This window comes from Cynara cardunculus, assembly GCF_001531365.2.
Source record: "Cynara cardunculus var. scolymus isolate 2C chromosome LG 12, CcrdV1, whole genome shotgun sequence".
NCBI lineage: Eukaryota > Viridiplantae > Streptophyta > Magnoliopsida > Asterales > Asteraceae > Cynara > Cynara cardunculus.
The window spans coordinates 11,886,799-11,901,137 of record NC_037539.1 but is presented as its reverse complement, the minus strand read 5'-3'; the positions used below and the strand labels follow the sequence as shown (position 1 = coordinate 11,901,137).

General features: G+C 34.0%; 1 protein-coding gene across 1 annotated transcript; it reads left to right on the top strand.

The window, feature by feature from the left end:
* The first annotated feature begins 6,131 nt into the window (after positions 1–6,131).
* Positions 6,132–12,726, top strand: LOC112523425 (GDSL esterase/lipase At1g31550-like). Its single transcript, XM_025133022.1, has 5 exons — positions 6,132–6,387; positions 6,495–6,710; positions 11,605–11,753; positions 11,874–12,150; positions 12,327–12,726. Exons 1-5 carry the CDS (start codon positions 6,132–6,134, stop codon positions 12,584–12,586), a joined length of 1,158 nt encoding a protein of 385 aa, XP_024988790.1. The 3' UTR covers positions 12,587–12,726.
* Positions 12,727–14,339: the final 1,613 nt, after the last annotated feature.

Genomic DNA, 14,339 nt, shown 5'->3' with positions numbered 1-14,339 from the left:
TATAAGGGTGGCATATCAAGGAGAGGTGTCCATTTGTTATAAGGGTGGCATATCAAGGAGATGTGTCCATTTGTTATAAGGGTGGCATACCAAGGAGAGGTGTCCATTTGTTATAAGGGTGGCATTGTCTGTGTGTGTGGTTTTATATAACTCTTTCTATTATATCCTTTGAGACTACCTAGATCTGGAATCTTTATTTCTTTGTGATTTAAGGATTTATGATCAAGGTTCTTATTTGGAAATCATAGATTGGATGTTATTGTGGAGAAAAGAACTGTTTTGGCCTGAAACTTTGTTAAACCTTGTTATTGAGAAAAAGGTTTAAAAAGTGGCATTTTACGGAACCTGATTGGTTCAAAAGATATGAGAATTGAATAAGCTAAGTGATAGCTTGAATTTGAGAAATGACTTGGTATTTGGTATTACGGATTCATATATATTTGTTATTTATATGAATACTTGATTTTGCAAAGGTTTTGGTGATCCTTCACCCTGCAATGACATGAATAGGGTATCTCACTAGACTTTATAGTTTAACCCTCGTTTTGTGTTTTAAAATGTGTATTGCAGGAAGTGTGGAAGGTAAAGGAAAGGAAAAGATTTAGTGCTTTTCTTTCGTGCATTTTGGTTGAAGATTTGCTTTTGATGCATAGCTCTGATGATTAGTACAAGATTGTATTTDRAATTTTTGKACYTTGTGTTTGGTCATAGTAGATTTCTTGTACTTGTGGACCCGAATGTATATGAATATGTATTTCTTTGGTATGAAATATGTATTACATGCAATGTGTGGGTTGGGGCGTTACAAAGGGTGTTACAAGTTAATATATCTTGATCTTATAAAACCCAATATGACCATCGTCGACCACCTTCGACCACCGTGGATCTAAACCACTGCCAGCCAACCATCGCCATTTGAACCACCGCCGATCACCACCGATCTGAACCACTGTTAATTTGAACCACCGCCGACCACTAACGATCTGAACCACCACCGATCATCGTCATCTGAACCACCATGGATCACTACGAATCTGAACCACTGTCGACCATCGCCATCTGAACCACCACAGACCATCACCGATTTGAATCACTGTCGGCCACCATCGCCGATCTGAACAACCACCGATTTGATCCATCACCGATTTGAACCACTCCCCCGAACTAAACTACCGTCGATCTTAACCACATCCGACATCAGCGACTACTACCGATCTGAATCACCTCCGCCGACCACCAACGATTTGAGAAACCACCAATCTAAACCACCACCGATCTGAACCACATCCGACCACTGCCACCTGAAGCACCATAAACCACCACCGATCTGAACCACTGTCGACTAACACCGATCTGAATCACGGCCGACCACCAACGGTTTGAACAACCACCGATCTGAACCACCGCCACCACCGTCGATCTGAAGCATCACTGACCGCCTCCATCTGAACCATCGCAGACCACCATCGATCTGAAGCACTGCCGACCACCCCCATCTGAACCACCGATCTGAACCACGATGGACTACCACCGATCTAAACCACCGCCGACAACCGTTGATTTAGTAACGTCGTTTGGCTTATATTTATATTTGGGTTGTGTATTTTTTTATTGTTTTACATATTAAATAATTATTTTGTTAAAGTATTTTTAGTTTTAAAAAATTATTTTTTTTATAAAAAGGGCATTTTGATCATTTACTAATATTTTATTCCAATTCCAAAGCTACAAAACCAAACAGACAGATTCCAATTTATTAACATATTGTATTCCAATGTCTGTGAACCAAACAAATGGTCAAACCTGCCAACATTCCATTCCAATTCCTTCAAAGTCAAATTCCTTTTAACAAATTCCATTTTATCCAAAAACATTCTGTGAACCAAGCGTCACCTTAGTGAACGAAGATTCACCAAAAACAAATCAAAATGATCCAATTTGACCAAAAATCTCAAGAACACATATGAACACCAAAACTTCTCTGTGAAAAATTTTCAAATCCAAATCTCAAAATTGATGTTCAAATCAAAATGTTTTGGTGAAAGATGTGTAGAAATCAATCACAAACAACATATTCACAATCAATTCAAGAAAAAAAAATACATAAAACCTCAACCAAATTAATGATTTTCATCAAAACCCATTTTCTTCAACTTTTCTATAAATTCTTCAAGAAATATTCAAAATTTTGTACAATTCTTCTGTTTAAGCTCTGATACCAATTAGTAATCCTTCTATGATCAAGTAACAAGTAATCCAAACAATCAAGAATAACAATTAAGCTCAAATCATATTGTTTCTCTCTCTAAACAAGTTTCTTTCTCTAGAAACTCTCTACAAGTATATGAACATGTACATCTATATAACGAGCTCTCTTTTCTACTACAAACATTAAAAAATACTTATATGAATTGACTAATACAAAGTCAAATTACAATTGCAAACATTTACTTTACATAATTTGTTGACTACTTTGACTTGGAAGCTTGACCTCTTCATTCTTCACTCACGTCTTCATACCTAACAGAAAGAACAATAGTAATAGTAAGTAAAATGTAATAACAGAGATAATATGGATTAAAATATATAGACATATCAGATAAAATAACAACTATAATTTCATTACATGATGAAGATCCGTTTGCTTTGTGGAATTCAATAGGATTTAGAGGGATTAACAATTGAATTCCATTTTAATCTCGTGTTTAATTTAAACAAAGTTTGGAATTAAAGTGTCGGGATTATAATTAATTGCCATAAAGATCGGATTTATAATTCCCATAAGGTAAGTTGGTATTTATGAGATTTTATATGATTTATTTGTAATAATGTTTTAAAATATGTTAAAAACATATTTTTTTTATAATTTCATATTTAAACTCCATAAAACCAATTGATAAATATGTTCATATTGGGTGCACTTGATATATTGAACTTGATAGAAAAAAATGGAAAATGAATCATTATCCCACATTTGACATGACTTTTGTATGGAACAAACAAAATTAGAATGAAAGAATGTGGAATAGTCGCGTTCCACCTTGGGATGGTGATTTGGCCCGACCCGGTGGGGAACCCGGTTCACCCGACCCGGACGGGGACGGGGATTCCCTGTTAAACCGGGTACCGGGGCCGGGTATAGTATCCCCCGCCCCGCCCCGTACCGTACCCGATATATATATAAATATTAAATATTTAATTATTTAGGCTTATGTTATATTTTAATTATTTGGGCTTATGTTGATATTTTAATTATTTGGGCTTATGTAATTGATATGTCAGAGTCCATCGTCTTCCATCAGTCCAATCCATACTCCATTGACTCCTCCATCCCTACCATCAGTCCATAGACTCCATACTCCATCAACATCGACTCCTCCATCCCTAAAATTCCTCTCGACAGACGACAGTCGACGACTCTCCACTCTCGTCAACACTCCAGTCTCCACTCTCCGCTCTCGTCGACTTCGATCTCTTCTACACCGTCGTCCACTCGTCCGTCGACCCTCGTGACCTCCACACTCCTGTCGGCTCACGCCTGTCACCGTCACCACTCACCAGCGTCACCGCACTCGACAGGCGACACCACAGGCCGCACTTGACAGTCGTCACCGCACTTGACCGGTTGTTGACCGGGGGTTGACCGGGGTTGACCGAAAGTTGACCGGAGACGGGGCTGGGGTCGGGGACTCTGTACACAAACCGGGGCCGGGGCCGGGGATTGCAAACCCCGCCCCGTTGCCATCCCTAGTTCCACCTTACCCCATGGAACAAGCCTACATTTTTATCAATATATTTTTGAAATCAAAACCTAAATTTCTTCTAAAACATCAAATACGTTTTCCTCATTACATTTTATTGATTGTAATTTATTCTCTTTAAATTTTAACTTTATTATACTCAAAATGCTATTAATATATGTTTTTTTATATTGTAATTAATTTATTAATTATTAATTAATAATCTATACTACCTTATCAACCAGATTTATCAAAAGGCCTAAAAACAATTTTTAATACACAAAGTACTATACATTTATGCACAAAGTCTTAAAAGTATTAAAAACAACTCATAATGCATTAAGTACTACTACTTTATGCATTTAGTCTTAAAATCTCTTAATCTACAATTAAAGTAACATATAGTACAAATTACCAATGTATATTGTTATCTTTTTTTTTCATTTTCTCAAGATACTTTTGACACCTTTCACTCATGTTTTCACCCCCTCATATATCTCTATGTCTTATCCCCATCCCCAAATGTGAGATTCAAACTGATATTTACCATTAATTATTAAAAGTTTCCTCATTCATCTCTCATTCAATTGCTCTAGAATTCTCGGTCTCGTTCTCGATCGCTTGATTCTTTGCTCTTGGTGTAAATCGAACACATTTGTGGAGTCGTTTAAATAAATTGGATTTTAAATAAATTGGATTTTAAACTGTTATATAATTTTTTTCATCGATAGACTGTAATTGGAATCATAACTCTTATTTATTCAAATTGTATTAATATTTAAAGTCATAAAGACTAAGTATAACTTATATCATCGTTAAATCTTCTCTAATAAAACCAACGAAACTTTACACTACCAAAAAAGCCGAAAAAAGTAATTTCCGGCGGATTTGGCCGCCGGAAAAAGGGCGCCGGTGATTGGTTTTCCGGCGACGTTTCCGGCGGATTTTCCTCGGTAATCCGCCGGAAAATCTTCCCCCGTTTTTTTAAAAAATCTTGATTAACTTAAGAAGTAAATAAAAAAAAATTTTAAAAAAAAATCCGGCGGAATATTCCGCCGGAAATCCGCCGGAAAAACATATATATATTAAATATTTTTTTTAAAAAAATTCCGGCAGAATTTTCCGCCAGAAATCCGCCGGAAATATAATATTTTAAAAAAGAATTATTTAAAAAAAAAATTTAGAAAAGATTTATTTTTTTAATAAATACCGGCGGATAAATCCGCCGGAAATCCGCCAGAAAAATATATAAATATATATTAAATATTTTCTTTAAAAAGATTTAATTTTTTTTAAAATACCGGCGGATAAATCCGCCGGAAATATATATATAATAATATTTAAATTTATTTTAAAATTAATATTTAAAACCTGTATTTAATACCTATATTTAAAAACTGCAAATCTGTACAATATTAAAACTGAAAATAAAAAGACGAAATAAAACTAAATATCATACATTAAAGTGAAACTWCAATTATTCCAACCAAACAAAAACTAAATTGTTTCAAAGCGAAAGACAATATTCAATATGGTGGTGGCTGGGGGAAATGTTGAGATTGACTGAGCTGTCTAACCAAAGCAGYYATATCTTGAAGTTGTCTATCMTGTTGCTCCTCCCTCTGTCGTCGTCRTTCCGCCTCCACCCGCTGTCGCTCCTCCTCCGCCAATCTCCAATTCGTAAGATATCCTCTCGTCTTCTAGACCAATCGTTAATGAACATCACTTCATMTGCATAAAATAAATGGGTTATAGAAAGATCATCATTGCCAATCTCCAAACTTTTTATTTAATTTTTGTTCTTAGATATGAGCGTGTGAAGACCTTCCATGGCAATGATAAAAAGGAAAAGGGATAGAGGATCCCCTTGATGAAGGCCTCTCCGAAACCAGAATTACGAGGTTGGAGACCTATTAACCAAAAATCATTAAAATTTACGGCTCTTGTCGTATTGCACATGTACACAACTAATAATAATATAATATAAAACTTGAACCGATGATATATGAAAATTAGCTGTAAAATCGAAACCTGAAAGGTTAACCGATGTAATTGTAAGTTTTAATTCATTAGTTATAATTATTATAATAAAATAGGCAATAATTTCGTACACTCGCTCTCTAACCTTCCAAAATATGATCTAAAAAAGCCAATTTCTGTTTTTCATAAAAAGAAATAAATCAACAGATTCACGAATCCGATTTGTGAACATAATGATTATTTCACTATTATCTTTTATAAGAAAATGATTATTTTTGTGTGATTTATAAGCTAAAAATTGACTAAACATGATCATGATTTTTCCCTTCAATTTTACTCTTTCTCCATTTATAAATTGAGTTCCATTTACGTCATTTCCTTGTTTAATTTTCAGCATACTGCTTAGCTACAATGTCCCTTTCATCTTCTTCATGTTGGCTCTTCTTCCTCATCATCATTTTCCATCTGGTTTCAACTTCTGCTAACAATGGCTGTTATACATCCATCATCAGCTTCGGGGACTCCCTTGCCGATACCGGTAACCTAAAACAACTTGCCTCCATATACCACCGTTCCTTTCCTTATTTCCGGCCACCTTACGGAGAAACCTTTTTCGGTCGGCCCACCGGTCGTTGCTCCAATGGCCGCCTCATCATCGATTTCCTTGGTAATTTTAATCTTTTAATTAACATAAAAAAGGTTCTTAATTTCAACTGGTTAATTTTCTGATGAAATTATGACAATATGCTTTTTCTTTTTGTTTTTATGACGAAGCTGAGAGTCTTGGGCTGCCATTGGTGCCACCGTATGTGGGCGGCGACACCAGGAGGATGGACGACGGAGTGAATTATGCGGTGGCGGGTGCTACGGCGTTGGGATCGAGGTTTCTTGAAGGAAGAGGGGTTTATAACAGTGTTACGAATGCATCCTTGGGAGTTCAGATAGGGTGGTTCAAACAATCAATGTCTTCCTTTTGTGCCACTGCTTCAGGTACTACTTAATCCAACATACACAAATATATACGTATAGACAAAGCAACGTGTCAAAAGGAGAGTTAGTGAGAAGCGTAAGAAGAGATCACTATAAATTGAACTGTAGAAAGGAATTGATATGATGTATCTCAATTTGAGATGCACCTCAAAAGGTGGATATCTCTTCTTAGGATTCTCATTATAACCTTCATTTACACAACAACCCACCCTCTATATATATATATATATATATATATATATATATATATATATATATATATTTCTTTTGTGGCATTGCTTCATGTACTAATTGATCCGACATACATATATAGAGGGAGGTAAGGGTGCGTGGTTGAGGGGACCACCAATACCACTATTGTGATTATCACGAATGCCACCCCACCCTCCCCTTTAACAAAAATGGAGGTTCCAATTGTTTTAAGAGATTCTATTCTAATTCTTACTAATCAATCGTGTGGTCAAATTTCAGTTCAATTTTTTCAAAGTCAAATTCCAATTCCACCAAATTTCATTTTGCGAACCAAAGGCCCCCCTATGGTTCTTAATTGGTATTTGGGTATGAAAACATGGACCTATTTGAGTCTGAGAGGCTTGAGACCGACTTTGATTTTGTTTCGTTTTGTTTTTCTTAAAGGTTCACTTTTGCTTCTGCAGAAACAAGTTTGGATAACCAAACCATTACAAATTTAGCTTTACGTCCAATATTCAGTACTTAACTACGAATTTTTGTGGAGTGGTTGTAGGTCTAAAATCCTTGGCTGAATCGGGCAGAAAAGCCTGGATTAACTGATTTGGGATTTTCCAATCTTTAGGAGGTTATGTTATACATATACCCTTACTATTGATAGACTATATGAGTAATAAGTATTCAATGGTAGAACAAAACATGAAAGTTCATACCATATATTATAATAATAGTTTTACTAATTAAAACAACAAAAATGTCTTAAAATACAAAAAGTTCTCTTAAATATAATCATTCTTATAAAATATATATAATTAGGTAAAAACTAAAACACGTATAATTTGATCCCAAAAAATTGTGGAACTCAATTCAATATCTCATATCAGTATACCATTAGACATGATCCTATGTCCTTGAGGTAGCGTCTGGTACGCGAACATAATTGGATAAGACTGGAGAGATCTAACAAGAGGATAGGACTGCACGGGACATAATTGAACAAAACAAGTGTCTGTCTGGTGTTTGGTACAACTAGGACTGGATATGACAGAACTAAACAAGTTGCCTCCAAAAGTTATTTGATGATTTTTGTATCATATAATAGTTATAATTAACACAAATAAGTAAATAATTTAATTTATAAATATTTTTACACAATTTTCATATCATTAAATACATACATATATAATAGTACCAAATTTGAATGAAAAATTGATATAGTTGATGGTAGTAAAAGTGATGGATGTAGTAGTGTTTATGGTGGAGGTCGAGGTGGTGTTGGTTATGGTGGAGGTGTTGGAGATGGTACCAGTGGTGGTGGTGGTGATAGGCGGTGGCGGTCAGTTGCCGACGGTGGTTGTGGAGGTAGAGGCAGTGATGGTTCGTGGACGACGGTGGTTGTGGAGGATGTGAAGATAGTGGATAATGGGAAATGATGGGTAGTGGTAGTTGATAATGGTGGTGGTTATGGTGGAGGTAACGTGGCAATGTACGATGGTGGTTAGTGTTTGAAAATAGTTTTGGAGGTGGTCATCCTAAAAAAAGTTATCCACATTACCTCACCAATAGTGACACCTGATTTTATAAAGCCTCCTGAGTCCTTGGATTGATCGTCACGTCCTATCTTAAAAAGAACTTGGAAATTTCTGCACAGTTTTGCTGTAGAAATGCCAGTATCTACAACAATATGATTTTCCTGCAAAGATTCAAAGCATGGGGTAGTGACAGTCTTGACATTTTGTTGCACCTCTTCATTATTATGAAGTGAAATTGGGTTGCTCAATCAGTTGTTTTCTCTGAACTCCCAATAACTTGACTATTTTTCAAAATATTAACCTCATTCTCATCCTTACCAACACAATTATATTTTTCAATTTCACTTGGTACAAGAATTTGTATTTGTCTTTCATCCTCACTAATGATCTTTCCAACATAAGTTGTGATGTTGGCAATAGATATGTCTCTCAGTGAGGTTTGCATGTTTAACATATTTTGTGTACTTTGCATGTTATCATTTATCATAGTTTGCAAGTTATCTTTCATCATAGTTTGAAAACTTTTATAGGAGGTCATTCATCATAGTTTCAAGAGATTCAGAGAATGTAGGGGATAAAAATGAGTTGTTAAAATCATCCCCTTGAAAACTCCCAGAAAAATCAACTTGTTCCTTCCAAGATTGGTAAAAAGTATTTGAATAAGTGTTACTCCAATCTTGGCAGGAGGTGCTTGTGATGTGAAATGGTCGTGATTTTGACTATTTAAAAAAATTAGGATGCTCTTCCCATGATTAAGTGTAAACATTGAAGTGTGAGGTATCCCAATTACTATATCCCATGAAACAACGAGATTCAGGGTTCGAAGGACAACTGCACGAGAAATGATGTTTACCACAATAGTCATAGGAAATAGATCCATATGGCCCAAACGATTGCCCCTTTGGATCTATATTCATAGAAAGATAAACTTCCAAAATCTTTTTACTTGTACATACATGGAGATGTATGACAAGAAACAAAGATGGTAGAAAAACTAGCTTAACAAGACTCAATCTCTAAACAACTATTAGATTTACGCCTATCCGCAGCAACGATGCAAAAAACTTGATGGGGGCTAGATATTGTATCTCTACGACACTAAGTGGTAACACATGGAAGTATACACGTGTCAACACTATTGCCTTCAAGTAATAAAATGGTATGTACCAAGTATCGTATTCCATAGGGGTAGATAACTTAAGTTGCAAGATCTCGAGTTAAAAGACTAACTTCATAGAAAGAATTTGAAGACTTTGATTGGTTATTGAGTTAACAATTGTAAATAACATAATAAATAAAGGTACCATCGGTGTAAGACTTGTAGTGAGACATAAAAACAAATTCCAGCAGACAATGTTGTAGGGATGCTACAGTATGTAGTCAGCCATAACTAGTTCCACCATTTATTTTGAGGGTATTCCTTCTGTACTTCACCATTGCACTAATGTTTAGCTTTCAACCCATATTCTTATGTGGTATCAGGACTAGTGATAATGGTGTTCTCAAAATATATGGATTAGCAAATCCCTTCCGAGCAGATTTCCATATAATTCAAGTTGGTGTGTTATTAGTGGCTCACTTCTGAGTCCACTACACTTTAACACTTCGATAAGTGATCAACCTGTCAAGAATTATCAATTTGAAAAACATAAATGACAATTTCCTTTTATTAGTAACTTTTCCAACTCTAATTCCCGTATCATTTGAATTGACGTGCATTCAATGGCTCGTTCCTGAGTCTACGACATTTTAACACTTTCAAAGTGATCAACTCATCAAGAAGTCTTTTTGGATTTACTAAAACTTGAATGAAATAGTGGAACATTGTTATTGTGAAACAACGTCCACTTCCTTCAGTTTATAATCTCACCCCTTATCTTACACCCAAGCTAATGACTTAGCTACTCATTACAAAAAGTAAATTACAAGAAATGTAAATAACATAAATTAAAGAAATAAAAATGAATTGAAAGTGAAGTGCGGAAAGTCAGTGACTTGAAAGTAAAGAGCAAGAAATTAAATGACTTGAAAGTAAAGAGTGGAAAGTAATGAACAAACTCGAAAGTAATTACGAGACTTACTATTAAAATTGCTTTGAATCTTAGAGAAAAATCAGTTTACAACTGATTTTTAATTCTTAGAAACTATGATCCTTCCTCCCTATTTATACACATAGAGGGGCCAAATAAGATAAAAATGGAACTTGGGGACAAAGTCATTAAAAAGTCAACTAGACTATTACATCAATCCTAACAAGTGATTAGCAGCCATGGATCTTCCCAAAAGGTCTTCCGAGCGTGGTCTTCAAGCAACAAAACGTCTGCCCAACAACTTAGTTCATTAAGCACTTCAAAAAGCCAAAAACTACCAGATCCATGTTGTAGGAATTTCATAGCACCAAACAGCTTGTGCACAAGTTCAAATTAGCTATCAAATGGTGTAAAAACAAGTAAATTATACTTTTAGCTCCATAAATAATAAAGGGGAAAATAAAGTGATTAAAATAACTGAAGATTAGAATAAAAGGAAAATAAACTAGCTAAAAACTATAAAACGAATGCTTTATACATTGAATTCTCAATGCACATCAGCAATCGACAGTGGCTATAAGTGGCCACAGGTGGTGATGGCGGCCGATGGTGGTAATTGTCGCGATGGTGACCATTAAAACAAATAACATATTAAAAATATATATCAAACAAACATAGATTAGTAATATTTTAGTTTATGTCTCATTCTTGTCCCATCTTGTTCCATCTACATTGGTGGAACAAGAAAAAAAACCTTTTTGTCCCATTTTATCCCTGTCCCTGTCCGATGTTGCACCAAATGTGTGATAGTGAGTTCTTGTTTTGTCCCATGTTGCACCAAATGTGAGACAATGAGTTTTGTCCTGTCCTGTTCTGTCCCATGTACCAAACGCAGCGGTCTGGTCCTTCCATGTCCATACCATGGACCAAATTTTGTTTTTAGGCATTTTGTACTTCTCTATGTATCACATAAAAGCTTATATTCAACATATTTTACGTCACATATATTATATTAAAACCAAAATGATTTAATTTTCACTATTTTATTTTTCTTGTATGTCTAGTAATTTATTGGAATATAATGTTGTCATTTGTACTCTGTGAGGACTTTAATGTTGTATTTTCTTACTAAACTGTTGACAGGCTGTAAAGATTTTATTGGACGGTCCCTAATTCTCGTGGGAGAGATCGGAGGAAATGATTACAATCATCCATTAATTCTCGGAAAATCCATAGAAGAGGTTGAATCATATGTACCGTTTGTTGTTAGTACCATCGTGTTAGCAATCAATGTAAGAACCCATCGAAAAATTACACAATCGTTCAAATATCTTGAATATATTATAGTTTAAATTCAAAGTGTTCCTTAATTATGTTATCATGGCATAACTTGAGGATGGTTCGAAATACAGGATCTAATAAATCTTGGAGCAAAGACGCTCGTTATTCCAGGAAACCTACCAATTGGTTGCTCTGCCGCATATTTGACAATCTACTATGGTTCTGACATAAAAGAGTATGATAACACGACTGGTTGCCTCATACGATTAAACAAGTTTGCCGAATACCACAATGAGTTGCTGCAAAGGGAATTAAATCGAATCCAAGACATTAATCCTAATGTGCACATCATTTATGCCGACTACTACAATGCTGCTATGCAGTTCTACGTATCTCCAAGCAAATATGGTACTTAACATTTCATTTTTAGGCATGCCATGGTCATTTCCAAAAGCTTATAAATTTTCAAAGCTTTGGAATGAAGAAGGCAAAAATGTGTAAACAAAAAAAAAGACAAAATAAATCCATTTGGGATGCATTAATTTTGCTCATGGGTTTAAAAGGCTTTCGAATGTATATTATAGGATTCAAAAATGGAGTTTTGAAGGCGTGTTGTGGAGGAGAAGGTCCGTTTAACTGTAATCCTTCAGTAGCATGTGCAAATCCATCATATATGGTGTGTGCTCAACCAGATACATATGCTAATTGGGATGGCATGCACTTAACGGAGGCAGCATACAAGTTGATTTACAAGAGCGTATTTGAAGGATCATGCAGTATACCACGATTCAATTCATTATGCCCTTCTCTAACGTTGCACAAGAGGGATTATGGAGCTTTTTAGAAGAAGTTGATGCAATTTGTTAGGTTTATTTGAACCTTTAATACAAATGATTCTATTTTGTATTTACATAGAATGTTTTACAATATATTTATAAGCCTATCTCTATCGGATTATAAAATATTTACCTCATATTCTTGTTCTCTTCAAAATTTAATATTACAATTTATTGAAGTACTGTATGTTTACATCTTCATAAAGTTTCACATTTAAATTTTGTAAACTAAATGATTAATGCATTCAAATACAATATAAACGTTAAATACTATTAAGATAACCTACTATTCTATAAATTTCAATTTTTCATTTTAAAAAAAATACTATACTAATTTCATTTATTTAATATATTTTACTACAAATAAACCAAAATAGATTTTATAAATCCCGACAACATATGTTTTTATAAAGGAGGTTAATGACACCTCTGACCATTGTTAAAGGCACCCATAACCCTCTATCCCATCATTAATTTCTTTTATTTAATTTATATTTTGTTCCATATTTGTCTTTCTTGTCTTGTTATTTAATTTATTTATATTATATTTTATTTGTTTCTAAATTATTAAAGTTTTCATTTTTTTTAATTTTTTTTCTTTTATTTATTAGTACTATATTTTAATTAATATGAATCATTAATAAATATTTATTTTATAATATTCCACTATATTATTTTAATCAATATAAACTATTAATAAGAAATAAAATATTTTTTATATATTTTAATAAAGATGAATAATTTATATAATATTTCACATATTTTAAAATTACATTATCTGTAGTGGTGACGAGATGAAAGAAGATGTATATGTGTGTACATTTGAAGAAATAAAGAAGATGTAATGAAGAAGAGGTGAAGAAGAAAGTGATATATATACATATATCTTTATATATATATATACACATATATCTTTGTATATATATATATATATACACACATATATAAAGGAGTGATCAAATGCAAACCATCCTCATCCGTCGATTTCATTGTTTAATTTTATGAAATTTTTTCATTAAATTTTTTTAATCTTGTGAAATTGTTTCATATAATACTTTTTTTGATAAATTTGTTTCATATATGGTTATGAAAGTGTTTCATATAATACTTAATGAATTTTTAATGAAACTGTTTCATGTATTTCTCTAAAATTAAAATAATGAAGATGATAATATCCATGATTAACACCCTACACAATAAAAATGATTAATCAACCTCTCATAATTACAAAAAAATGAACAAATGAAAAATTATGATTGGTTGAATGAGGTTTGTACGGTTTGTACAAATAACGTGGTTTGCAAAGTAAACCTCCTGTACACACACACACACACACGGTTGGGGTTCCGACGAGAAAGAGATTAAGGTGAAAAGCGTAAGAAGGGATCTCCACCCTTGATTGCACATTAGGATGAGATGCACCGAGATATATCGGATCAATCCTATATGGGTTTTATAAAAGTGTTTTGGTGATTTTCACTCTGTAATAGCAATCATAGGGATTTCTCACTATACCTCATGGTCTAACCCTCATTTTGGTATTTTAAAAATGTGCATTACAAATCGGGCATAATTGAATGATAAGGGGAAGGGAAATTATGAAGAAATATATGACTGCTTGCATGTGGATTTTGGGATGATGGGATATTGTTATACATGAATACTTGTTATATTTACAAGTCTTGTATAGGGTTTACGTGGAAAAATTTGGTAGCTACTTTTGTAATGAAGCTTTTGTAGATATTGGGACCAAATGTGTAA

Bases quoted from the DNA above. Each gene is read 5' to 3' on its own strand.
- LOC112523425 (XM_025133022.1), top strand. From the start codon at position 6,132: ATGTCCCTTTCATCTTCTTCATGTTGGCTCTTCTTCCTCATCATCATT. The intron at 6,388-6,494 runs GTAATTTTAATC...TTTATGACGAAG, and splicing joins CCTCATCATCGATTTCCTTG to CTGAGAGTCTTGGGCTGCCA. The intron at 6,711-11,604 runs GTACTACTTAAT...AACTGTTGACAG, and splicing joins CTTTTGTGCCACTGCTTCAG to GCTGTAAAGATTTTATTGGA.